Raw genomic sequence first — 26868 nt, 5'->3', positions numbered from 1 at the left:
AATACCCCTGTCAGATCTTTTAAAGGAGGACATTATCATACAATGAAAAAGGTTTCAATCTCACTCAAGTTCCGTTATCTTATCTATATTTTAGTGTCAATCAACTCTGACCCCACAATCTCTGTAGTCCGACCTCTTGGCATCATCATACATTCCTATAATTTCTACAGCAGCTCTTTAAAGAGTGCTGAATAAATAAAATAACCCGCCTCTACTTCTATCAATTTGGTATTTAATCCACTTGAATAATTCATACAAAAACAGATCTAAAGAAAGTGATTTTTAATAATACAGCAACTTTACATTCATTAGTTCTACTTCCCAGTTAACGGCTCAAATCTACACAAGGTGTGTACTGTGTATACTAAAAAAAGGGATAGACATTCTGAACTAGACTGGTCCCAGATCTGAATGGCCACCATTCTCAGAATAGGAGTGCTGATCTAAGATAATTTCCCCCTTTTTGATAATAATAACAATGAATAGGGATGACCTGATCCTAAATCAGCACTTCTACTCTGAGAAACTAAATACGGCCCTATGTAGCCAACATCTATGGGAAACATGACAAATCGCCAGAGGAGCTGCGTAAAACACACAGATCTGGGATCAGGCTAGCACGGAGCGGTTCCTGGAGTTTGATCCAAAACGGAGGGATGGATAGGCGTTCAAGTCATCATTCACAGGGGCATTACTCTGTACTTAAATCTATCTTTAACATTACAAATATATCAAATGTTAAGTATCTAGATACACCATGATTATCATCAATAACCAAAAATAAAAAAAATGTGAAATGGTCTTTGCAAAACTATTTCCCATTGTCTACTAGAGATAATACTTGCCTGCATTACAGTGACAGTCCTGTCTCTGTGCATGCACACACACACACACACACACACACGAAGACAATCACACAAAGTCAGCATATTATAATCAAGGGTGAGCTGAAACCTATGATCATAAACACCAGATGCAAAAACAAAAACAACTATTTTTCGGTTCGGTCGAGTTAATTTCAGACCCATATCAAAAAGTAGAACAACATTTCAATAACAGCTTTGAAAAATCACTGACAAATAATAAAATCACACATTTAAGATGTCGCATGTGGTGAATACTACTGGATTAAAATACAGCATAGATGGATAGGTTATAATGCATTTAAGTGACTTATAAAATGCATCGATTTCAAACAAAGCATTTATGAAGTATTGATTATTAAGAGAATCCCACAGACAGCGGTGCTCAGATGTTCCTTAGTGTTTTCCATGAATAGAATACTGCTGGTTACACTTGTAGAAATATAATTCAATTTCTATGGTCACAATCCTACAGATTAGCACAGGAAGTGTGCATGTTGAATACTGAGATCAAGAAAATGAAGACATAGATAAAGTTACCCCTCAAGATTTTAGTGTCATAACTTTTAAACACCTCTAATAATCTTTCTTCAATATCATCACTGTTGGTTTAAATCCTGTGATTCGGGACAGGACAGTTTTCTATTTAGCGATGACTCGTAGTGCTTGGGTAGAGGTAAGGGGTGTAGTGTGTTAGGACTGGTTTATCCTCCAGTACCCTTTTCACACTACTGAGCCAAGCTTTACTGCACTGACCTGGTTACGATCCACCATAGTTCTTGGAAAGGAAAATGTGAAAATATCAGAGCCAGCACACTCCAGTTTCGGTTGGCATGATAGTGTGAAAAGAGTATAAGGTAAGTAGGAGAAAGTGGCTCTTCACCATCTCTCAAATCAGATTGTCTAATTAATGTGGTGTCAAAACAACATTCAGATGAACCTCCAGCATTATACTGTGCTCTAGTGCAGACCAGGGTTCAAATAGCCTTTTAAATCGTTCAAATACTTTTAAGGTTTTGCTTTTTGCCGACCTGGAGAGACAGTTTGGATAGGGATTACCGTTCTCGAACAATTCTATTTTCAATGATCCAAATAGTATTTGAAAGCAGGGCTGCTCTAGTTTAGAGGATAGAGGTCAGATGCAGAGATCATGACTGCGTCCCAAATGGCACCCTATTCCCTATATAGTAAATAACTGATCAGGACCCATAGTCCTACACCGGGATGTTATCACCTCACAGATGGTTTCATTAGGTGAGCAAATCACATCCGTGATGATACATTACTGAACAAAACACACACACCCGACCTCACACACGGGGTCAAGGAAACAGCAAGGGTACAACAACCAGTGTGTGTGTCTATAGTTTTGTGTAGGAGTCATTCACTGCCCCCTTCCCCCAAATACATTTTATGCTCGCAAAGTGGGGTGGGGGGCCCAACAACATTTCACTTAGAGCCCCCAAAAGGCAAGCTCTGACCATGTCTGGGTATGGATGTGGGTACGCAGACCTGCAAGCCACTGCAGCCCCTCATGATGAGTTGAGATTTTTTTGTGGCCCCAACCCCTATCAAAGTTGCCCATCCCTGCCATAGATAGAAGCTATGGGTTCTTCAAATTATCGAAAGCTTCTTAAAAATAGAATATATTTACAATTATAAATAGTTATCAAAAGCAGAATAGAAGCACTAATTCGATTTCTGCCACCAAGTGCCAAGTCTTTACATACTTCTCTGGAATGTGAAAGTTAATTTAGTGAAGAGAAATCCAGCAACGAAAAAAGGACAAATAATCAGAGCAATAATAAGACAATAATTAATTTCCCCAGGCAGTCTCAGAAGGGAAGAGAAGAGCTCGGCTCAGTTCAGTTCAACATCACATGTAGTGATAAGCATTTTAAGTGTTTTATTCATCTTCAGCTTGAGTGTTGATTGAGGATCTTCTACTAGTCTCATACTGTGATTCTGGTTGGAGAATGGAGTCAAGGCTAATTTTCAGCTAATAATTGTCTTCCCCCTGGGCAACTAATGTCCATGATCCAGGGTAACTCAAGCTCTTCATTGAACCAGTGAGTGCTGTGTCAGGTTAGTGTTGTGTCTGTATTATATTGCTCCTTCAACGTAGCCAGGAGGAGGGGACCCACTGTGGCTCAGTGTCCAGTTTGTTGATGAGCCTCAGCAGCTCCAGATATGCCTTGTCCTGGTCTGTGTTCACGATGGCTGCGTCAAACAGATGGCCAAAGTTCTGCTCCATCTCACGGGCCTTCTCAATGATGTCTCGCAGCTCCTCCGGCTTAGGTAGAGAAAGGTTAGGAGATAAGAGATGGAACACAGAGCATGTTTCCCTACATTAGCTTGATGTCAAGTGAGTTAACTTTACTAAGGCTTATTAGATAAACCTTACTAAAAAAAGATGAGAAAACAGATTGTGATGTGTTAAAATGACTACCTTTGGGTTCTTGCTCTCCTTGGTCAGGAGGGCTCGCAACCGTTCTTGGGAGGGAGGAGCGATGAAGATTATGTAAGGCTTCAGATCAGAGTTACGCAGAATCTTCAGCGACTATAGCGAGAGAAAAGAGAGAGAAAGAAGAAGAGATAAGGGGGAGAGAGAAAGAAGGGGGAGAGAAAGAGGCAGGGTGGGATTCACAGTCAGACAACAGCAACAGACATGTTATGCTCTCTTAAGGCATCAGCATGCTTCAGTTTGGCTAAAGCGTGTATGCTCGCAAACTCCCTTAAAAAGACCTACGCTTGAAAGAAAAAAAAGCAGCAATAGTACGTACCACTTGTCCATTTTGAGATACCGTAGCCAGTACACACTTCCTCTAAATAGTCAGAAACAATTTAAGATATTGACGAATCCCTACTGTTGACCAATCACCGATGAAGGGGCGTAGACTGCGGCTGCCGATTTCCCTGCTTCCTCAAGAAAATATTTTGTGTGCCTGAACAACTAGTCCGAACTGTTTCGGCTGGGAAGCATGCAGACGCCTTTATCCTCTCCCTGTTGGTCTCACCTCTCTCCCCCTCCTTACCTCACCTGGGTGTGCAGACACAGAAGACAGGCCTTTGCCCCCTCTCCCCCTCCCTCCGTCTCTCTACTCCCCCCGTCCTCACCTGTGTGTGCAAACAGAGCAGACAGATCTTGCCCGTGTTGATGAGTTGACGGACAGAGTCGGTACTGGTTCCGTATAGGTTCTTCTCAAAGTCTCCCGACTCGATGAACTTCCCCGCGGTGGCGTCCATGTCAAAGGCCTGACGAGAGACGAAGTGGTAGTCCCTCCCACTCACCTCCACATCACGCCTGTTGCGTGTCGTGTCTGGAATAAACCCACTTTTATCAACATTTGTATTTCAGGACAGGGGAACAGACAACGGCCGCAAAACCATTAAACATTTCTGGAATAACAAAAATGACAATTCTCATTAACCAAATTCTATATGTCTTGAGTAATACTAAGCACCGAGGTGTGCAGTTCAAAGGGAAAGTTAACCCTTGAAAATGCACACAGGAATTCACACAAACACACTTACGTGGGACAGCTCCTCCAAATCTGTCTGGCTCGCTGGACAGCAGTCTCTGTCTTAGCTCGTTCTGCCCACAGTTGGGAGGACCAATCAGAGCAATGGGCCGCTTGCGATTGGCTGGCTGGTGGTAGAGCGCCATCTCCTCATAGGTCAGGATCTCCTCATTGTCATAGTCTGGGGAGGAGCAGAGAGACAGACGGTTTTAGTTTCATATCAAACAGCATTCGTATCGTTGGCTCGAGAGAGACTTGGAGACTGAGAAAGACCTTTAACTGAAACGTCGACATACAGTGCCTTCAGAAAGTATTACCTTAACCTTAACTAATTACATATTTTGATGTTACAGCCTGAATTCAAAATGGATTACCCATCTACACACAATACCCCATAATGACAAAGTGAAACCATTTTTAGAAATGTTCGTTAATTTATAGAAAATTAAATATAGAAATATCTCATGTACATACGTACAACAAATTGGTTGTTGATCATTGCTAGACAACCATTTTCAGGTCTTGCCATAGTTTTAACTTAAAACTACTTGAAAATCTAACTCCGCCCCTCTTTAGAGGAACAGTCTTCATGGTAAGCAACTCCAGTGTAGATTTGGCCTTGTGTTTAAGGTTATTGTCCAGCTGAAAGGTTAAGGCTGTCCACCAGACAATAGTAGATGAAGACTGAACCAGATTTTCCTCTAAACTCAGCCAAAAAAGAAACGTCACTTTTTCAGGACCCTGTCTTTCAAATTAACAAATTAACTTCACAGATCTTCATTGTAAAGGGTTTAAACACTGTTTCCCATGCTTGTTCAATGAACCATAAACAATTAATGAACATGCACCTGTGGAACGGTCGTTAAGACACTAACAGCTTACAGACGGTAGGCAATTAAGGTCACAGTTATGAAAACTTAGGACACTAAGAGGCTATTTTACTGACTCTGAAAAACACCAAAAGAAAGATGCCCAGGGTCTCTGCTCATCTGCGTGAATGTGCCTTTGGTATGCTGCAAGGAGGCATGAGGACTGCAGATGTGGCCAAGGAAATAAATTGCAATGTCCGTACTGTGAGACGCCTAAGACGAACGCACAATATCGCCATCAGTGCTCAGACTGTCCGCAATAGGCTGAGAGAGGCTGGAGGCCTGTTGTAAGGCAGGTCCTCACCAGACATCAACGGGAACAACGTCACCCATGGGCACAGACTCACCCTCGCTGGACCAGACAGGACTGGCAAAAAGTGCTCTTCACTGACGAGTCGCGGTTGTCGTCTCACCAGGGGTGATGGTCGGATTCGCGTTTATCGTCGGAGGAATGAGCGTTACACCGAGGCCTGTACTCTGGAGTGGGATCGATTTGGAGGTGGAGGGTCCGTCATGGTCTGGGGCGGTGTGTCACAGCATCATCGGACTGAGCTTGTTGTCATTGCAGGCAATCTCAACGCTGTGCGTTACAGGGAAGACATCCTCCTCCCTCATTTGGTACCCTTCCTGCAGACTCATCCTGACATGACCCTCCAGCATGACAATGCCACCAGCCATACTGCTCATTACGTGCGTGATTTCCTGCAAGACAGGAATGTCGGGGTTCTGCCATGGACAGCAAAGAGCCCGGAGGGTGAGGGCTAGGGCCATTCCCCCAAGAAATGTCCAGGAACTTGCAGGTGCCTTGGTGGAAGAGTGGGGTAACATCTCACAGCAAGAACTGGCAAATCTGGTGCAGTCCATGAGGAGATGCACTGCAGTACTTAATGCAGTTGGTGGCCACATCAGATACTGACAGTTACTTTTGATTTTGACCCCCCCCCCCTTTGTTCAGGGACACATTATTCAATTTCTGTTAGTCACATGTCTATGGAACTTGTTCAGTTTATGTCTCAGTTGTTGAATCTTGTTATGTTCATACAAGTATTTACACATGTGAAGTTTGCTGAAAATAAATGCACTTGACAGCGTGAGGACGTTTCTTTTTTTGCGGAGTTTAGGATAAAAAAAATCTATAACATGATGGAGCCACCACTATCCTTGCAAATATGGAGAGTGGTATTCAGTAATGTGCTGTATTGGATTTGCCCCAAACACTTTGTATTCATGATTTAAAGTTAATTGTTAATTTGCAGTATTACTTTAGTGCCTTGTTGCAAACAGGATGCATGTTTTGGAATATTTTTATTCTGCTTCCTTTTCACTCGTCAATTAGGTTAGTATTGTGGAGTAACTACAATGTTGTTGATCCATCCTCAGTTCTCTCTTATCACAGCTATTAAACTGTTTTAATGTAACCATTGACCTCATGGTGAATTCCCCGAGCGGTTTCCTTCCTCTCCGGCAACTGAGTTAGGAAGGATACCTGTATCTTTGTAATGACTGGGTGTATTGATTCACCATTCAAAGTGTAATAATAACTTCACCATGCTCAAAGTATTAGTCAACATCTGCTTTTTAAAAATTGTACCTATCTACCAATAGGTGCCCTTCTTTGCGAGGCATTGGAAAACCTCACTGGTCTTTGTGGTTGAATCTGTGGTTGAAATTCACTGTTCGACTGAGGGACGTTACAGATAATTGTATGTGTGGGGTACAGAGATGAGGTAGTCATGTTAAACACCATTATTGCACACAGAGTGAGTCCATGCAACTTATGCGATTTGTAAAGCAAATTTTATCTCCCAAACTTATTTACGCTTGCGATAACAAAGGGGTTGAATACTTATTCTCGCAAGACGTTTCAGCTTTTCGTTTTTAATTAATTTGTGAAAATTTCAAAAAACATCATTCCACTTTGACATTATGGGGTATTGTGTAGGCCAGTGACAAAAAATCTAAATTGAATCCATTTTAAATTGAGGTTGTAACAACAAAATGTGGAAAAAGTCAAGGGTTGTGAATAATTTCTGTCACAAACTCCCCTGTACTTGTCATTTCTTCTACTATATATTGGGGTCATGCCAACTACAGCCCATAAAGTAATAATGTTCACTTTCACAGTACATTGTCTCTAGGCGAACGCTGGCTAAAATCTGTGATCTCCTTCTGTAACCCTGGGATATGAAATACGAGTAACAATCAATAGTGTGATGACAAGGAAAGTGTGTGGGGAAAGTCCATTAAAACAAGCAAAGTCTAAACATTCCAGAACCAAAAAACTCTTACTCAGACGATGTGGGAATACGGGCCGGGTCGTTCCCACATCTCTGCTACAGCCCTCACTGCTGGTCTGGCCTTACCGTCGTTCTGCTTGGAGTTGTAAAGGAGCTTCTTCCTCTTCTTCTTGTTCTTCTTAGCACACCACAACTTTCCAGACTTCTCAGGCTCTTTATCCTCTTCTATGGTCTGCTTCATGGCCTCCCTCTGCTGCTGGAAGCTCTTGCCTGCATTCACAGAGAGGGAGAGATGGTTAACACTTCTCCAGGCATTGTGAGGTCTGATAATCTGCATATATAACCTGGCACTTGCCCACTGTTGTTGAGCCCTATTGTGAGGTAGTGTACCTGGTACTAGCCCGGCCAGGGGCTGGTTGTCCTCGTCTCCATCCCTGTAGGCCTGCCACCAGTTGGGGTCGTCCTGGCTGATGATGTGGAGGATGTCTCCTTTCTGGAAGCACAGGCCCAGCTCTCTGCACGGCACGTACGGGTCATCAGACGGGTCGTAGTCAAAGTGAGCTTTCACATGGACCTGGTGGAATAGAGGAAACAAAACATGACCTTGGTTTTCTAGTAGCTCGCACTGTATATTGTAGAATTAAATAAAAAGGATTCATATTTGTAAATATGGTCATGTTGCAGAGGCTCCAAAACAATTGACTGTTCATGATGGTGATGCATGCAGGAATCAAACCAACTTTGGCCATGGGCCAGCATCATGCTCTGCAACCAGGGTTGGGGAGTAACGGATTGCGTGTAATTCGTTACTTGTAATGGATAAAAAAAAAAAAACGGTAACTGTAATCCGTTACGTTGCACACTTCTGTTCTCAATGACATTCAAATCAGCATTGAAAAAAATGTGCGAGTTTAAGTTTGTTACAGCGGAGCTAGTCTGACCACAAATCAGAGACCACTATGGTGACACACCAAATGTGTTTGATGGATCACGGGAAAAGAGCAGGAATCGGCTTTTGTAGGCTACAGGCTATGGCTATGTCTTCAAATGGTGCGACTGCTGTCGGCATCCAAAGATTATCCAACTTGAATAAATGCTTTGAGGTAAGGCCGACAGCGATCCCCGATATCCGTGATACGGATATCACTTATTATTGATATCTACATAGCGCATTGATGTGAATCACACTGCTGCTCTCTCATTTAGCTATTTGCACTTTACGGATTGTGGTTGTTGTGGATGGCTGTTCACAAATCTATGTGTATTTGAACCCAATAATGGTTGAATTCAAGAAGTTTAAGCTGCCTATCAATCATTGTTCTTGAAACCAGTGGACAGCCAGTGAAAAATGCACTCTTGCAACCGCTGCATAGCTCGGATCCAAGCCTTTGGAATAAAAGTGGGGCTTTTATTGCTCAATCTAATTCATGCTAATAAAAACAATAAAGAATCCATTGGCCTAATAGACACATGCTCAAACTCGCACACTTTTGATAGGATTAAAAAAAGGGTTGCTGTAGGTGCTACATCCATTTTTGGGGACACGCATTGTTTTAACCATGTTATGAGGCTATACAATGTTTGTTTACATCTACAATGTTTACAAACACTGGAGGAAAACAAGTTCACACACAACTCTTCAAAAGTTTGGGGTCACTTAGAAATCTTCTTGTATTTGAAAGAAAGCACATTTTTTGTCCATTAAAATAACACCAAAATGATCAGAAATACAGTGTTGACATTGTTAATGTTGTAAATGACTATTGTAGCTGGAAACGGCTGATTTGGAATGGAATATCTACATAGGCGTACAGAGGTCCATTATCAGCAACCATCAGCGAAACTGGCTCTAACCAGAATAGAAAGAGTGGGAGGCCCCGGTGCACAACTGAGCAAGAGCACAAGTATATTAGAGTGTCTAGTTTTTAAGAAACAGGCGCCTCACAAGTCCTCAACTGGCAGCTTCATTAAATAGTACCTGCAAAACACCAGTCTCAACGTCAACAGTGAAGAGGCGACTCCGGGATGCCGGCCTTGCCGATGTCTACACTGTATTTCTGATTAATTTGATGTTATTTTAAAAATGGACAAAAAAACAAGGACATTTCTAAGTGAACCCAAACTTTTGAACAGTAGGTATATCCCATTGATTCTTGAAGAATATAACTTATAAATGCCTCATGAGCTTAGTTCAACTGTCAAAGCCCACCAGAACCCAAAATAAACGTGTTTTACTCCAATGATTATAAACATGGTAAATGTAAACAAACACTGTATAGCCTCATAACACGGTTAAAACAATCACTTTCATATCATGGATGGTCAGTCCTTGCATCCATTTCTGGGTTATGCTCAGGTAAAACAATTTGGGTAATCTATATTTCCATATGTCCAAGTCCAATTCTTGAAGATCAAGGGCTATAACATTTATTGGAATGACTGGAATTCTGATAGAACTTAATCATATGATAATATGTAGTAGAAAGTGATGGTTAGAAGAAGTCTACATAACCACCCATAAAGTAAAATTTGACATCCATATATGGCCAGCTATATAAACATTACATTAATTTATCCTGCAATAGATGTCGTTCAATTTGTAACATACATTTTTGCCTTCTTAAAATGTCTCTTAAGGGGAACATAATCTAAAAGTAACAGATTACAATTTTGGACAGGTAACTAGCAACTGTAACAGATTACATTTAGAAAGTAACCTACCCAACCCGGTCTGCAACCCACTGAGCCTGGAACAGTGTGATTGCTTCAGATAGACATCCCAGCCCAGGGGCTGAGAGGAGAGGTGAGAGGGGTTCTTGGATGAAGGTGCGTCTGTACTTACCACAGTCTCCTTGATGGGCGGGGGTTTGGTCTGTGGGCTGGGGATGAGGATGAAGGTCAGGTTGCCGTGCATGTCGGCCAGGATGTCGAAGACCTCGTTGACGTCCTTCCCTCGGATCTCCACTCCGTTGATCTCCAGAACCTCGTCTCCTTCATGGAGCAGCCCGCTGCGCTCCGCCGCCCCACCCTTCACTATGCGGCTTATTATCACGCTGTCCATGTCGTTACGCACCGTCGCTCCCTACCACACAGACAGTGGAGAACAGAGGTTAGTGACTGTGCAGATACAGGAGGGTTTAAACTTTGTTAGGTAGAGGAGAGCGATTTTGGCTCTGTCTGAAAAGTGTACAAGCAGCTAAATTATTGATTCCTCCCATCCTCGAATCCTTGCAACACTCTCAAAGCTCACTGGAGGAGATCCGAAGGGAGGGACCTTGAAGCCTCTTCTCCAATAAGTTTTGAGAGAGCGGGGCAAGACGTTGAGGAAACAAAAGACAGAGGGAATCAAGGCTTTAACAGCTTGTACACTTCAGACAGAGTCTATTTCTACTCTTATGTTGATTCATGACAGTGTGTTTTATAGGGGTCTCTCTCACCAGTGGGATGTCCCTAGCCTTCTCGATGCAGACTATCTTGACGGTCTCCCCTCCCCACTGGGTGAGAGTTTCACAGTGGTCATCTGGGGTCAGGGGCTCCAGCTGCATCTCCTGCTCCGCAACACAGTCATGGGCCAGAAGCACTGCCTGTGGAGGGACAGGGGACATCGGGTTTGTCAGCCTTACCGGGTTAACTTTTAGACACGTAGATGCATGGACAAGCATCCACACACACACAGAGACCTGTATCTAACAGTACTGTACTTATTACTTCCAGAGCTGCTGTTCTAGTTTTGGTGGAAGGAAGACATCCAGGAAGACAAACATTACATTACAAAATAAACTTTCATTTCAGTAAGTAGTAACAGAATTTAATCATTTTCCACTCCCTCCATCTGCCCCTGGGGAGAAATGCCTGGTTAGTTACCTCACTAGGTCTACCTCTATGGCAACCCTCAAAACAATACAGGGGAACCCCCCCCCAATATCCTCACTCCATAACATCCTACTGTGTGGATTGTGTTCCACAGGGCACACTGTAGCAAAACATTCAGGTAGTACACTTCCCCTTTTCATCCGTTTCAAACGTTCCCTCCCTATTGAACATGCCCTGGTGTCTCAGAGGAGCAGCATCACCGTTGTAGATGTTGGGGACAGACAGAGAAATCAGGTAACTCATCCACGTGTGAGAGTTAAAGAGAGCGAGATCAGGCCTTTGGCCCGGCTTCTGCCAAGAGATGTAGCCAATAGTTGATCACAGCTGAACCAACACAGTCCTGACCTGAAGAACCCCAGCCCTGAGATCCAGGATGATAAAAGGTTATACTGGGAGATAGACCGACGTTACACTGGGACAGGTTAAACAGAGATGCACGTTACACCTGACACAGGTTATACTGGCACCCAGATGCACCGCCATTAAAGTGGCACAGAGAGAGACAGGTTAAACTGAGACACAGAAATAGACAGAGTAGGAATGGATGGAGGCCTCACCTGGACATGTGGGGAAGAGAGCAGGGTGTTGAGCTCCAAGCCCTCCTTGTGTTGGCTGTTATAAACCATAGACTGTACCTGGAGGACACACCAGAACACAGGAAGTATAAGTATAAGAGCAGGGATAGGACACACCAACTTGAAAACACATCTGATGATTTACACCCGTTCTCTCAGATCAAAGAAAGTGACCAAAACAGAGGACAGCAGCATCTACACAGGAAGGTCGGACAATCTGTCACGATTCTTCCCACCTTGATTCAACAGCTGGAATGCTTTTGTTCACCAAACTAGATGGCATACATGGGGTTTGTGTTAAAATAGTGTTGACTGGATTTAACTTTTTGGTTGTGGGGTGCTTTAGAACTGCCCCAGCAGCAGACCATGTTAGAGTAAGCAGTAAGACGGCCTCGGGCCCGGGTTCAGCTTTGGTTGTGTTCATTAGGGCACGCAACAGAACACATTTGAAAACGTTTTGCATTGAAAAGTCCAGATAGTCCTTCCATGTTTCAATACATTTTCTTCTAATTGGTGCCTTATGAACACGACCCAGTTTGAGTGCAGTCAGTCAAACCAGAATCGCTCTGGAGCTGACGTCACTGGGACCAGGTTAATGCAGTCAAGGCAGGGGGGGTCTGACACTAAGTTTATGGAGGTGGGGTTACACCATGGTGGCCCAATGGGGGAAAATAAAAACCCTCCTCACTTAAGTGGTCTCCTCCAGACCTAGGCTAATCCCACTATGCTGTTGTGGTAGTATTCCAGACTGACTAGGTAAGGCAAGGCGCCGGAGCAGTTGCCCCTCCCTCGCATGCTGCCTGCCTCACCTGGGACAACTTTAGAGATTTGTTCCCCCTCCCCCACAGTAAAGACTACAATAGCCACAAGGCTGTTGATAACCAAAGCAACCATTCCTGCAGTTTTTTTAACATAGCAGTCAACCTATTTCCTGTAGTCTCAAATGATTTAACATTTTGTTTCATGTAATGACATTTATTTTAGATTTCTACTTCAAATGGAGCACACTTATTAAAATATATGAAATAATGTCATTAAAATAAGTTGACTCCCCCACATCAGTATACCTGGATGCACGTCACAGGAGGTTGGTGGCACCTAAATTGGAATGGAATGGAATCAGTGGAATGGTATCAAACACATGGTTTCCAGGTGTTCAATACTATTCCATTTGCTCCTTTCTGGCCATTATTATGAGCCGTTTTCCCCTCACCAATCTCCTGTGATGAACATATATCAACTTTGAAACATAGGTTTTTGTTTGGGCTAATGGCTTGGCTAATATGGCTTCTAGCACCTGGCACTTGGTAATAGCCTAGAATTCACAGCTACCATGTAGATGTGTTAACTAGCATAACTCAGCACTCGCCTCTTTTCCACCAAATATTCCTCTGTTCATTGAGCAGCAACGCTGCGTGAGCTTGGCGGTGGAGACCAACTTCAACGCCGAGCAATTTGTGGCCGTCATTTTTCTTGACCACTGGGATGCTTTATTTTGGCTATATGAACCCAGCGTGAACCGGGAAGAGTTCGCCCATTGGTGGTTGTGACTCTACCATAAGGTACACAATAGTGACATGGTCCACATAAGGGCTGGCCAATAGAAAACTCCCTACATACTGAGGGCACAACATTCAAGGCTGAAACACCTCTACCGTTGCTGTTTAAAAAAGGCCCAAGTTGATCTTGGAATAGGGATCATTTGGCATGGGAAAGGTATGTATATTATAGGACAATGTATTCCGTCCACATGCATGCACACACACACACACACACACACACACACGGGGCAAATTCTGGTATTCCGACCCCATTTAAGCCCATTTTCTCCTGTTGGTGCCTAATGAAAAAAACGGTGGTGGCTCTGGCTCGTGTCAGTGAGTCTATAATGGTGCAGGCAGCAGCCTCAGAGAGACAGAAACACCCTATTGTGAGTGTCCTGTCTTGTCCAGGTCAGTGAGTTTCAGTTCTACGTCTGGGCTCTAATGATGGTGCTTGAGTACAAGAGCTGTTCTGTGCTGCTGGGGCAGAATGAGAGAACAGGAAAACAACAATAAACAAGTTTATTATTGAGTCTCATTAACACTTCTTCACACTACAGCGATTCCAGGCAACGAGGCGCTCTCCTCAATCAAGTGTCATTAGTGGACAAAACATTCAAAAAGTCATGTGGTACTTTGATGTGGTTTCTTGCCCATTAAAAACTTCTTACACTGCACAAACTCTGCTGAACTTCAACTTCAAGGCTAGTCGGCTACCTAATTTCAGCAACATTTTCCACAACTCCTACAAGTCGTACTTGATCGCTTGTGTGTGTTTGTGTACATGAGTGTTTCAGTGTGTGTGTGTTTATGTGCCTGCCTTAGTGCGCGTATTCCTGTCATTGTGTCACACAGACCCTCCTCAGTCCTCACTTTTTGGCCTGTTAGCTTGGCCTCAGATCAAGTTTGATGTCCCCCTCCCATTTCCTTCTATTCTAGTTCCCACGCAGTCTGAAATGGGTCTAAGACCAGTGGAGGGGTTGATTTGGAAGTGGGTATACAGGAAAATTATTCTGTATTATTGGACCCTCACAGCCTACATCCTCTTCCCTAGCCCTACTCAGTATGCTCCGGGTAGACGTTGCCCACAGGCAACAGATCCTAGAATCAGCTTACTCCTCCACAAATCCTACCCTTAACCATGTTGAAGAAAACACTCTGGATCCGTGTCTAACGTGTCTAACGGAGTCTTCCGCTTTCCTCATGAGCCAGTTTTATTTTTTCTTCAGGGCAACATCTGTAGGCACAGATCTAGAAGCAGTTTACCTTTCGCAAGTCCTACACTCAACTATGACCTAGTAATACTGCAAACTGACTTGATATCAGCATCTGAGTCTCAGCTCCTGGACCTGGCCCTAAGAGCAGTGTGTAGGGAAGGGCGGGCTGGGTCGGTTCATGTGCTGCTGGGCCAGCTCTGTAAGCACAGCTCTATGATCAGCTAACCATAACACCCCAAACGGACTCCAGAGCAGGACTCACCTCTTGTGCCAGGCCCTGAGCGCGGTCTGTGTGTGGGAAGGGTGGGCTGGGCCTGTTCATGTGCTGGGCCACAGCGTTGTGGATGTTGAAGGCCTTCTGGAAGTCAGTCTTCTGGACCAGCTGCAGCACCAGCTCCACGTCCTCCTGGCTCTGGGCGTCAGACAGGCAGTGCTGCACCTGCTTTAGGGACATCAGCAGCTCCTCCAACTCTGTATGCAGGGAGAGTGGGGAAGGGGGAGAATCAGACATGCTATACAGACAGATCAACCATACATTACACAACAGCCAGAGACAAATGCTCAGATTCAGGAAAGAATTACAGTGAACTCATACAGGGATTATGGTCAAGACAGAACATTTATATCAGTGATACAACTCCAAAATAATCATCATATTCTTAAACCTTACCAGCTCTCTCAAATCCAGACCCCTCTCTTAGACATATCTGTCCAGTCTAACTAAGACCAAAATAAGGAGACGGTCTGCGTGTGTGTAAAAGGGAGTATCTAAGTGGGAGGCTAGTCGTCTCATCTGATGGAGGATCTACTGTCACACGCCATTGACTTCACTGAGTACCTTCTGTCCTACATATTGTTTTCTTAGGCTAGGCCCAGGCTATATGATAGGTATCATTTCAATACATTATTAACTTGGCAGGAGGAATGGTAGGGCAGTTGAAAGACAGGAGATGGGGCTGCAAAAGAAAATAAATGACAGAAAATGGAAGGCCAGAGAGCAGCCATTGCAGCCTGGGTCAGAATGTTTTGTAACAGAGTTTTTAATTAACACCCCCCCCCCACCCGAGGAATGCTGCTACCACACACACCTCCTCACGTACCACCTCCTTCCTGCTCTCACTCCCTACTTCCCTCCCTCAGGCTCAGTCTTTCCCAGACCCCAGCCTCCCGATCATCAGAGAATTAAGTGGGAGTGAAGTAGGACTCCCTCAGAGAGCTTTAGAAGAAGAATGCACTGACTACAGGCCTATAGACTGCTGTGTGTATGTGTGTTTGGTCTCATTCATAAGCCTACCTGGAACAGGAAAAGTGAACTTGTGTTAAGAGTCTGAAGGAAAGCTAGACAGCTAGAGGCCTATCCTGAATTCCAAATCGACCCTACCCCCATAAATCGGAAAGGATTGTCTTAAGCAAAATGGCACTTTCTTCACCTTGTTTTCAGAGCATAAATTTTACCATTCGATTTCAGCAAGAGACAGTCACTTGCTTGTTAGTACTTTATCCTTGCTAGTGCTCAAGGCTAAGGCCAAATAACTATTCTGTTCAGAATCACAACTTAATAGAACACTATTAAATTGTATGGCTTTGTTAAGAGTATTGTCATACTCAGTCCTACTCACCCAGTAGAGTAGGGGCCCCCAGGTTGGGTGGAAGTCCCATGGGCCCTACGGGGCCTTCAATGGGGTCGAAGGTGGGGTTATCGATGCCCACCTTGGGGTTCTGAGATAGCTTCTTGAGCCGTATGGAAGCATTAAGATCTAGCTCCTGTCTGTTCCTGCCATCCTCCTCCCTCCTCCTCCTCAGGTCCTCCTGGTGCTGACGGATCCTCTCCAGCTGGGCAGAGCGCCGCACAGGCAGGGTACGAGCACCCAGGTCCCCTGGGCAGTCCACTGCCATCTCCCTGTGCCACTGCTGGGGCTCCTCCTGGTTCGACTCGCCTCCTCCACTTCCTCCGCCGTCTGACTCAGTCACATGACCGTTCATATGTGATGTGGTCATCATTGCCACCCCTGTGCCTCCTCCTGTGTGTGTGTGTCTGCAGGTGGCTGGCTGGGGGAAGCACTATGAGGGGTGATCTCTGCGTGTCCTGGGCCCGGTGGCCATGACACCCTGACTCACTACTGATGACTCAACAGATGTTGGGATTCCAGGAGAGGGGGACACCTGAAGAACAGGAAGGGAGGAAAGGTTAGTATGGTACAGGAATGCTGTCACTCAGACAAATCACAACATAGTGTAGGGCACGCTAATGTGCATACTAACAAACATTTAAACACAAGCAGAGAATTCGTAGTCACTCACAATTCCACCAAAAATAATGAGCTTCTTAGACAATCACACACCACTCAGCCCCCAAACCCAATGTCGAAAACCTCTACCCACAATCCAATGTAAACAACCTAACACACTAAGCGGAAGACAGACTCTAAGCTATTTATCAGCACAGACCTAGCTACTATACTACCTTCCGCTCCGCTGCTCTCTACAGGGCCCTCCCTCTCTCCCTGTTTACCAGCTGGTTGAGACAGCACAGACCAAGCATTATCGCTCTGTTATCACATATTACACACAGTTTTAAACCAAACAAACCTTAGCGCCCTCTCTCTCTCACACACACACAAAAATTTCAACCCTTGACCCACAGACATACTCCCCTCGCCAACAGATCTATCACACAAAGGGTAAGGAGTGAAAAACCTCTGCAGTTTTACCCTTCAATCTTACACACTAGAAGTAGGCCTCATCTAAACTACACACACTAGAAGCAGGCCTAATCTAAATCTTACACATTAGAAGTAGGCCTAATCTAAATCTTACACACTAGAAGTAGGCCTAATCTAAATGGTACATATTAGAAGTAGGCCTAAAAGATCATCTCAATCATGCGAGTGGGGTCATGACTGTTGGGTCACCTTGCACTGTATCAGTATACAGAGAACACATTTCAGTAGGACACACTTTGTTGTCACCTCAGGAACGGGGTTTGATACTGCGACCAAAACCGCCACATTTGCGACCGTTTGACTTGGCAGTGCAACACACTTTATTTTATTGGTCGCAAGGGTGCCAGTGACATTTTGGTTCACAAATATTTTAATACATTTTTTATCAACATGATTTATTCAAACAGTAATGTGCAAATAAGCAAAAATCAACCAACTTTCTGAAGAGGCGACATCGGCACAGAAACGCCCTTGTGTGTGCGCAGGGCCTATGTCTATACTTTGTGTAGCCATATGTGATGCAAATGATAGCTTAACCGTCTTCGGGCAGATGGAAAGGCTAGCAGAATCATGATTGTTTTCCGCATCAATCCAGTTTTGAAAGTGCGCTACAGACATAGGCGGAGTGGCCATAAGCCAAGCTTCCCCTAAAGTAAAATTGCCAAAATTATATAGCCTACTCCTGTCTAAACAGAAATACATTTAAAATAGGATACTACACCAGAAAGCATGATTTGACTAAAGGATTATTATCTTCTTTAAAAGAATAAGCTGTGGATTGTTTTAAAATCGCATTGCCTACAGTCAGAAGGGCCCGCAATTTGTTGAGTTGCGACTGTCAGTGAAAAGAATGGCATATCGCAATATTTCATCATAGTTTGGAAAGCAAATATTTATTGCTGTAAAGAGAAGACAATGAAGACTAATCTCTTTCATAGTTAGGCTTCTGCTCAATTTAGTATATGTTATTGGCACCAGCAGAGAGCATCAACCTTATCCCCGGTGAGTTCACATAACCAACAGAGAACATTGGATATTCAGTCATCATTGTTCGGCCAGTCTACATTTTTTCCCATGTATTTTCCCCATAAATAGACATACCATGTGTTTTAATAAAATAAACTACAGTACCAGTCAAGTCTGGACACCTACTCAAGGGTTTTTCTTTAAATTTACTATTCTCTACATTGTACAAAAACAATGAAGACATCAAAACTATGAAATAACACATATGGAATCAGGTAGTAAGCAAAATAGTGTTCAATCGAAGAAAAAAAAAAGAGATAATTCAAAGTAGCCACCGTTCGCCTTAATGACAGCTTTGCACACTCTTGGCATTATCTCAACCAGCTTCAACTGGAATGCTTTTCCAACAGTCTTGAAGGAGTTCCCACATATGCTGAGCACTTGTTGGCTGCTTTTCCTTCACTCTGCAGTCCAACTCATCCCAAACCATCTCAACTGGGTTGAGGTCGGGTGATTGTGGAGGCCAGGTCATCTGATGCAGCACTCCATCACTCTCCTTCTTGGTCAAAATAAATAAATAAATTAATTAATTCTAAATAAATTCCCAACAGTGTCACAAGCAAAGCACCCCCACACCATCACCTCCTCCTCCATGTTTCACAGTGGGAACCACACATGTGGAGATCATCCATTCACCTGCTCTGCATCCCACAAAGACACAGCAGTTGGAACCAAAAATCTCAAATTTGGACTCATCAGACCAAAGAACAGATTTCAACCGGTCTAATGTCCATTGCTTGTGTTTCTTGGCCCAAGCAAGTCTCTTCTTGTTATTGGTGTCCTTTAGTGGTTTCTTTGCAGCAATTTGACCATGAAGGCCTGATTCACAGTGTCTCCTCTGAACAGTTGATGTGGAGATGTGTCACTTTAACTCTGTGAAGCAGTTATTTGGGCTGCAATCGGAGGTGCTGGTAACTCCAATGAACTTATCCTCCTCAGCAGAGGTAACTCTGGGTTTTCCTTTCCTGTGGCGGTCCTCATGAGAGACAGTTTCATCATAACGCTTGATTTTTGCGACTGCACTTGAAGAAACTTTCAAAGTTCTTGAAATTTTCCACATTAATACATGAAGGTCAGTCAAAGTAATGGACTGATATAACTATCTACTTTCACCTCTAATTTAGATATATTTCTGCTTATCATTTTCAACATTTGGTAGGTCATGACAATTTCTGACATGGTTTGCCATTTGTTTGTCAACTTAGTTCAACACATTCAGCTTCTCTTATGTTAACTTGTTGCCCTAGAAGACTAAATAAAGTAATACTCACCAGAATAATGTATTTCGATAGAATGAATGCATTAGTAATCTAACACCTGTAAAGTTGTCAGTTTCGTTTAGGGACCGGGGAGAAAAAACTATTTTAAAAGTGGAAAAATTGTTCCTGTGCAAAATGTCCAAATGTCATCCGTTTGACCGGTTTTAAGGAAATTAAAAGCTGAGAAAGACTATGAAACATGTTTCGGACTTCAATTCCTCTTTGATACATATTACATGTGGTTGGAACACTGTCTGCTTGAATAACAGTGTCACACTCACATTCCTATTTTCTCAAGAGAAGCTGAAAGAAATCACATTTTCCCACTCCTGTTCCTGTGACAAAATTAACATTAGTTATATCATTTTACTGCAAGAAATGCATAATTCTGCAGGAGTTAATATTATATTACGCTACATGTGAGTTTATAGGCCTACAGTCAGTCACTATTCCATTTAACCCATACAAATTTAAATTAGGAATATACTGTTTATTCATGGGTTCAGGGATAAAAGTGAGAGGAATATCAAAAGGTGCTTGTAAATTGCTTATCCTGGAATTGGATAAGCCATTTACAATTTTTTGTTGAAATGATATAATTTTGGTATATCAAGTATAGTTTTTTTTATTCTGCTCTAGATTAGTGGTTCCCAAACTTTTTATAGTCCTGTACCCCTTCAAACATTCAACCTCAAGCTCTAGCACCAGGGTGAGCGCGTACTCAAATGTTTTTTTTTGCCATCATTGTATGCCTGCCACACACACACACTATACAATACATTTATTAAACATAAGAATGAGTGTGAGTTTGTCACAACCCGGCTCGTGGGAAGTGACAGAGCTCTAATAGGACCAGGGCACAAATAATAATAAATTATTTTGCTCTTTATTTAGCCATCTTACATATAAAACATTTGTTAATCGAAAATAGTGAATAACTCACCACAGGTTAATGAGAAGGGTGTGCTTGAAAGGATGCACAACTCTGCTGTATTGGAGAGTCTCAGTCTTAAATCATTTTCCCCACACAGTCTGTGCCTGTATTTAGTTCCCATGCTTGTGAGGGCCGAGAATCCACTCTCACATAGGTACGTAGTTGCAAAGGGCATCAGTGTCTTAACAGTGAGATTTGCCAAGGCAAGAAACTCTGACCACAGCCCTATCCAGAAATCTGGCAGTGGCTTCTGATTAAATGATATTTTCACAGAGCCGCTTGTTGCAATTTCGATGACTCTCTTGTTCAGATATCAGTAAGTGGACTGGAGGTAGGGCATGAAAGGGATAACGAATCCAGTTGTGTCGTCCGTTTCACCCAGCTCACTCAGGTGCTTCACTATATCACATTTGACATTGTCCGTAAGCTTGAGTTCATTTGCACACAGAAAAAATTCAAACCAGGATGGAAAGACCTGTGTGTTGTTGTCCTTGTTAATGCAGACAGAAAATAGCTCCAACTTCTTAATCATAGCCTCAATTTTATCCCGCACATTGAATATAGTTGGAGAGTCCCTGTAATCCTAGATTCAGATCATTCAGGCGAGAAAAAAACATCACCCAGATAGGCCAGTCGTGTAAGAAATTCGTCATCATGCAAGCGGTCAGACAAGTGAAAAGTATGGTCAGTAAAGAAAACTATGAGCCCGTCTCTGAATTTAAAAAAAACTTGTCTATACTTTGTTGTAAAAGCGTTACATGGTCGCTGCCCATATCATTGCAAAGTTAACCATTTGTACTGTAGTGTCCAAAACATCTTTCAAGCGGTCAGGCAATCCCTTGGCAGCAAGAGCCTCTAGGTGGATGCTGCAGTGTACACAGGTGGCATCGGGAGCAACTGTTTGCAAGCGCGTTTCCACTATGGTTCCTCCTTTAAAAGTTGCAGCGTACTGCGGTGCAGCTTGCATGGTGCTGCAGAATTCTATGGTACGTTATTAAGTGTGAACCACTGGTAGCATTAATGCTTGTTAGTGCTAGTTTGACCACCAGAGGGCATCTTTGAGAAGCATTTGATAGCCTTCAATAATGGCTGAACAAGAGAATGTGGGCACACGGGAGACCGGGCTTCAATTCCCCGACGGAGAGGAAGCAGTAGGCCGTCCTTGTAAATAAGAATTTGTTCTTAACTGACTTGCCTAGTTAAAACTTCTTGAAACTAGGGGGCACTATTTTCATTTTTGGAAAAATAACATTCCCAAAGTAAACAGGCTATTTTGTCAGGACAAGATGCTGGATTATGCATATAATTGACAGCTTAGGATAGAAAACACTAAAGTTTCCAAAACTGTAAAAAAAATTGTCTGTGAGTATAACAGAACTGATATTGCAAGCGAAAGCCTGAGAAAAATCCAATCCGGAAGTGACTCATGTTTTGAAAACTCTGCGTTCCGATGCGTCCCTATTGAGCAGTGAATGGGCTATCAACCTGGGCTATTCTTTTTCTACGTATTCCCCAAGGTGTCTACAGCATTTTGACGTAGTTTCACGCCTTTATGTTGAAGAATGAGCGTAAGCGACTACATTGCGTAAGTGGTCATCTGATGGCTCACAGAGTGATTCTTGCGTAAAAGAGAGAGGTAGCCATTTTTCTTCTCGGTCCTACTGAAAAGCGAATTGTCCCGGTTGATTATAAACAACGTTTGCCATGTTTCTGTCGATATTATGGAGCTAATTTGGAATATTTTTCGGAGTTGTCGTGACCGCAATTTCCGGTCGATTTCTCAGCCAAACGTGAAGAACAAACGGAGCTATTTCGCCTACAAAAATTATATTTTTGGAAAAAAGGAACATTTGCTATCTAACTGGGAGTCTCGTGAGTGAAAACATCCGAAGCTCATCAAAGGTAAACGATTTAATTTGATTGCTTTTCTGATTTTCGTGACCAGGTTGCCTGCTGCTAGCTAGGCATAATGCTATGCTAGGCTATTGATAAACTTACAAAAATGCTGGTCTTGCTTTGGCTGTAAAGCATATTTTCAAAATCTGAGATGACAGGGTGACTAACAAAAGGCTAAGCTGTGTTTCACTATATTTCACTTGTGATTTCATGAATAGGAATATTTTCTAGTAATATTTATGTCCGTTGTGTTATGCTAATTAGTGTCAGATGATGACAACGCTCCCGGACCCGGGATGGGTAGTTATAAAGGTTACACTAAGTGCATTACATTTCTGCACCCTAATTTTCTAATTCTAGTCTAAACAATACCCAAACGGAGATTAAGTGAAAATAAAAAATCTCATTGATTTACCAAGACCAGTCCCCATGCTTGTCTTAGAGCAGTGTGAAACGGTGCTGAAATAGCTATAGGCTATTGCTTCCAACTTCAATATGCTCTTTAAATAAAGAAGACCTACTCAACACTAGTGAGACTCATGTCACCTACGGTAGACCTACAGTATACGGAAAAATATGACATGACTCTCCGCCAATAATTACAGAGGATATTTCTGTAATTCAGTGATATTTATTCCCATAGTAATTTGTTATGGATCCATAACTAATTAAACATCGGCATTTTTAAAGAGTATTTTATCATTATTTTATTCAATGAAAGCATAACGATATCATTATCAGTTACGTTGTTGTAGTTTGAACATGCAGACTGGAGCTAAGAACAGAACATTTCCCCAGTTAGCGCCATTATTAGTGCAATGCCCCTTAAATATTTGACATGATTTCATTTTCAAATAATGTGAAATGAGTGAGAAAAAGGCCATTCTTGAACATTATTACTAATTTGTAAATAAAGCCAGTTTGTTATTTATAACTATTTATGTTTTTAGAGGGAGAAAAAACAGAAACCTACAGTCTCAGGGGTCTCTCAGTCGAGGCTGGCACGGGTATTGAACCAGCATCTGTAGCAACACAGCTTGCAACGGTCTTGAACCGTTGTGCCACTCAGGCACTGTACAACATGACTGGTCAGGAGTGGCCTACAGTCGGAGAAAAAAAATCTTTAAATAAAATCTTAGTTTAACATCAGTTTCTGTAGGTAATACTGAAGTCGTGCATAATTATCAGTTTCTATTTAGGTTTATGTTGCCCATTCATTGTCAGACACACAGTGGGACCCAAAAGCATAAGAGGTCAACCGACTATGATTTTTCAACACCGATACCGATTGGAGAACCAAAAAAAGCAGATATAGGTTGTAGTTATTACAGGACTCAATCTCTCTATACCATTTGTATTTCCTATACCTTTGACTATTGGATGTTCTTATAGGCAGTTTAGTATTGCCAGCCTAATCTTGGTAGTTGATAGGCTTGAAGTAATTAACAGCGCTGTGCATCCCAGCACTGCTTAGAGCTGCTGTTTGAATGAATGCTTACGAGCATGCTACTGCCTACCACCACTCAGTCAGACTGCTCTATCAAATATCAAATCATAGACTTAATTTTAATATAATTAACACACAGAAATACAAGCCTTTGGTCATTAATATGGTCAAATTTAGATGAAATACGGAACCGTTCTGTATTTTATCGAACAGGTGGCAACTTTAAGTTTAAATATTACTGTTACATTGCACAACCTTCAATCTTATGTCATAATTACTTAAAATTCTGGCAAATTACGGTCTTTGTTAGGAATAAAAGGCCTTCCAACAGGTCGCAACGAGCCAGGCGGCTCAAACTGCTGCATTTACCCTGACTCTGCTTATACTAAACGCGAGAGAAATTACAATTTCCCTAGTTAATATTGGCTGCTAACATTACATTTCTATTAACTACATATGCAGGTTTAAAAAAAATACATTGATTTTAAGAAAGGCAGCGATGTTTATGGTTACGTACATTATTGCAACAATTGGGCTTTTTTCACGAATGCGCTTTTGTTAAATCATCAAGTTGATCAAGCTGTGATTCGATAAATTAACAGGCAACCCCATTGATTATATGCAACGCAGAACAAGCTAGTTAACCTAGTAATACAATCAACCATGTGTAGTTAGTTTAACTAGTGATTGTGAAGATTGATTTTTTTTCTTAATATAAGACCAGTTTAAATGATAGCTAGCAACTTACCTTGGCTACTTGCAGCCGCAAGGTCATTTTGATGCTGCATTCACGTAACAAGTGGTCAGCCTGACACGCAGTCTCCTTGTGGATTGCAATGTAATCGGCATGTGGGAGATTACCGATTGTTATGAAAACTTGAAAATCGGCCATGCCGATTAACTTCGAGTGTAGGGAGCAGTATTTTCGTTTTTGGCTAAAAAACGTACCTATTTGAAACTGCCTATTTCTCAGGCCTAGAAACTAGAATATGCATATAATTGTCAGATTAGGATAGAAAACACTAAAGTTTCCAAAACTGTCAAAATATTGTCTGTGAGTATAACAGAACTGATATTGCAGGCAAAACCTGAGGAAAATCCAACAAGGATTTAATGGGATATCAACCAGATTCCTTTTCATATGGCTTCCTCAAGCTGTGAACAGTCTTTAGACATAGTTTCAGGCTTTTATTTAAAAAAATGAGCGAGAAAGAATCCATCGCGTCAGTGGGTGGCTGGGTGCCAGCAGAGTTTTCATGCGTAACAGCCATTTTCTCTCTCTCCTATGGAAGAAGCTACATTCCGATTGACATATTATCGATTATATATTGTAAAAACAACCTGAGGATTGATTATAAAAAACATTTGACATCTTTCTACGCACTTTACAGATAATTCCAAATAGTTTCGTCTGCGATGTCGTGACCGCTCGAGCCTGTGGATTTCTGAACATAAAGCTCCAAACAAATAGAGGTATTTTGGATATAAAAATAATCTTTGTGGAACAAAAGGAACATTTATTGTGTAACTGGGAGTCTCGTGAGTGCAAACATCCGAAGATCATCAAACATCCGAAGATCATCAAACATCCGAAGATCATCAAACATCCGAAGATCAAAGGTAAGCGATTTAATTTATTGCTTTTCTGACTTTCGTGACCAATCTACTTGGCTGCTAGCTGTTTGTAATATTTTGTCTACTGAGAGAGATGTGCTTACATAAATGCTTGGATAGCTTTCGTCGAAAAGCTTAATTGAAATCTGACACACCAGGTGGATTAACAACAAGCGAAGCTGTGTTTTGGTGACGCAGGGTACCGTACTAAACCACAAATAACCTCTAAGTCCAACTTTTAAAGGAGGAACCACTGTATTTCTCAATATCATGGCTTTTGCGCCAGCAGTACAGATAACACATCTTGACCACCAAAGTCCATTTGATGTCACAAAGTTGTCCAGTACTTTAAAAATATCCTCTCATGTTGTCCTGGTTTCCAGAAGAGGATGTCTTCCTTAATTGACCCCCATGAACGTAACGGACATATACCAGGCGCTGTGCCAGGCCCGCCACGTCTGTTGACTCATCCAGCTGTAACACATATAATTCACTGGCTTGTATGCATAGCAGTAAGTGTTTCAAAACATTTCCTGCCATGTCACTGAAACAGTGTTGTTTGATGAAGACATTGTCTGTATAGTTTTTGGGCCTTTTTCCCCAGCATTGCCCCAGCCATATCCGCGGCAGCAGGAAGAATTAAGTCCTCCACAACAGTATGGGGCTTGCCTGTCCGAGCCATTCGGTATCTCACCATATAAGACGCTTCTAGCACCTTATTAAATGCTATGTTGCTTTTATACGTCTTACTACTCAAAAATCATCTTTATTCTCGCTCAAAAAACTCCTGTGGCTTATTTTTCAAATTGTCGTGTTTTGTTTAAATGCCTGCGCAAGAGTGAAGGTTGCCCACGAGAGAGTAACGGTTAACGTGATTGGATGTTAATTACTTGACTAGGCTACCTATATTTGACATTGAAACGAGGCTACTAAGGTGAGAAAAAAAAACTCACGCAAATGTATAGCCTCGTTGGAAAATCTAAATGTACTGTTTGCAAAAGCAAAGATTTTTTTATAGTTTTGTTTTTAAAATGTGAATCACATTTTTATTTGGCGTACCTCCGACGGCATTGGGAATACTCGCTCTTGACGATTTGTCAGAAAGGAACACACGGCACTTTGAAATCTGCAATAGATTTTGCACTTCATTTTAACAGTCTTATCTGTTACGATAAATCTATCCAAATAAAGGTAAGGACACAAGGGAAAGCTAATTTAAAAGATGGACGCCAATGCCATCCTCTCTTTCATGTTGCCGAAATGGTCTATCACT

At 42.4% G+C, this 26868-nt stretch overlaps 1 protein-coding gene across 2 annotated transcripts in view; it reads right to left on the bottom strand.

Moving 5' to 3' along the window:
* Positions 1–267: 267 nt before the first annotated feature.
* The window catches only part of LOC139375012 (protein PALS1-like), a 52591-nt gene continuing 25990 nt past the window's right edge, over positions 268–26868 (bottom strand). For both annotated transcript variants that reach the window (XM_071116372.1, XM_071116371.1), the window contains 11 exons: positions 16316–16859; positions 14959–15167; positions 11921–11998; positions 10928–11074; positions 10333–10572; positions 7881–8064; positions 7617–7760; positions 4398–4565; positions 3981–4183; positions 3313–3423; positions 268–3156 (listed from right to left, as the gene is read on the bottom strand). In XM_071116372.1, coding sequence (XP_070972473.1) covers positions 2980–3156; positions 3313–3423; positions 3981–4183; positions 4398–4565; positions 7617–7760; positions 7881–8064; positions 10333–10572; positions 10928–11074; positions 11921–11998; positions 14959–15167; positions 16316–16697 — 2043 coding nt within the window. In that variant the 5' untranslated portion in view covers positions 16698–16859 and the 3' untranslated portion in view covers positions 268–2979. The remainder of the gene's footprint in view (positions 3157–3312; positions 3424–3980; positions 4184–4397; positions 4566–7616; positions 7761–7880; positions 8065–10332; positions 10573–10927; positions 11075–11920; positions 11999–14958; positions 15168–16315; positions 16860–26868) is intronic.

The sequence above is a fragment of the Oncorhynchus clarkii genome, chromosome 19 (assembly GCF_045791955.1).
Source record: "Oncorhynchus clarkii lewisi isolate Uvic-CL-2024 chromosome 19, UVic_Ocla_1.0, whole genome shotgun sequence".
NCBI lineage: Eukaryota > Metazoa > Chordata > Actinopteri > Salmoniformes > Salmonidae > Oncorhynchus > Oncorhynchus clarkii.
The sequence above is the reverse complement of the archived record's forward strand: the minus strand, read 5'-3'. Positions and strand labels throughout refer to the sequence as shown.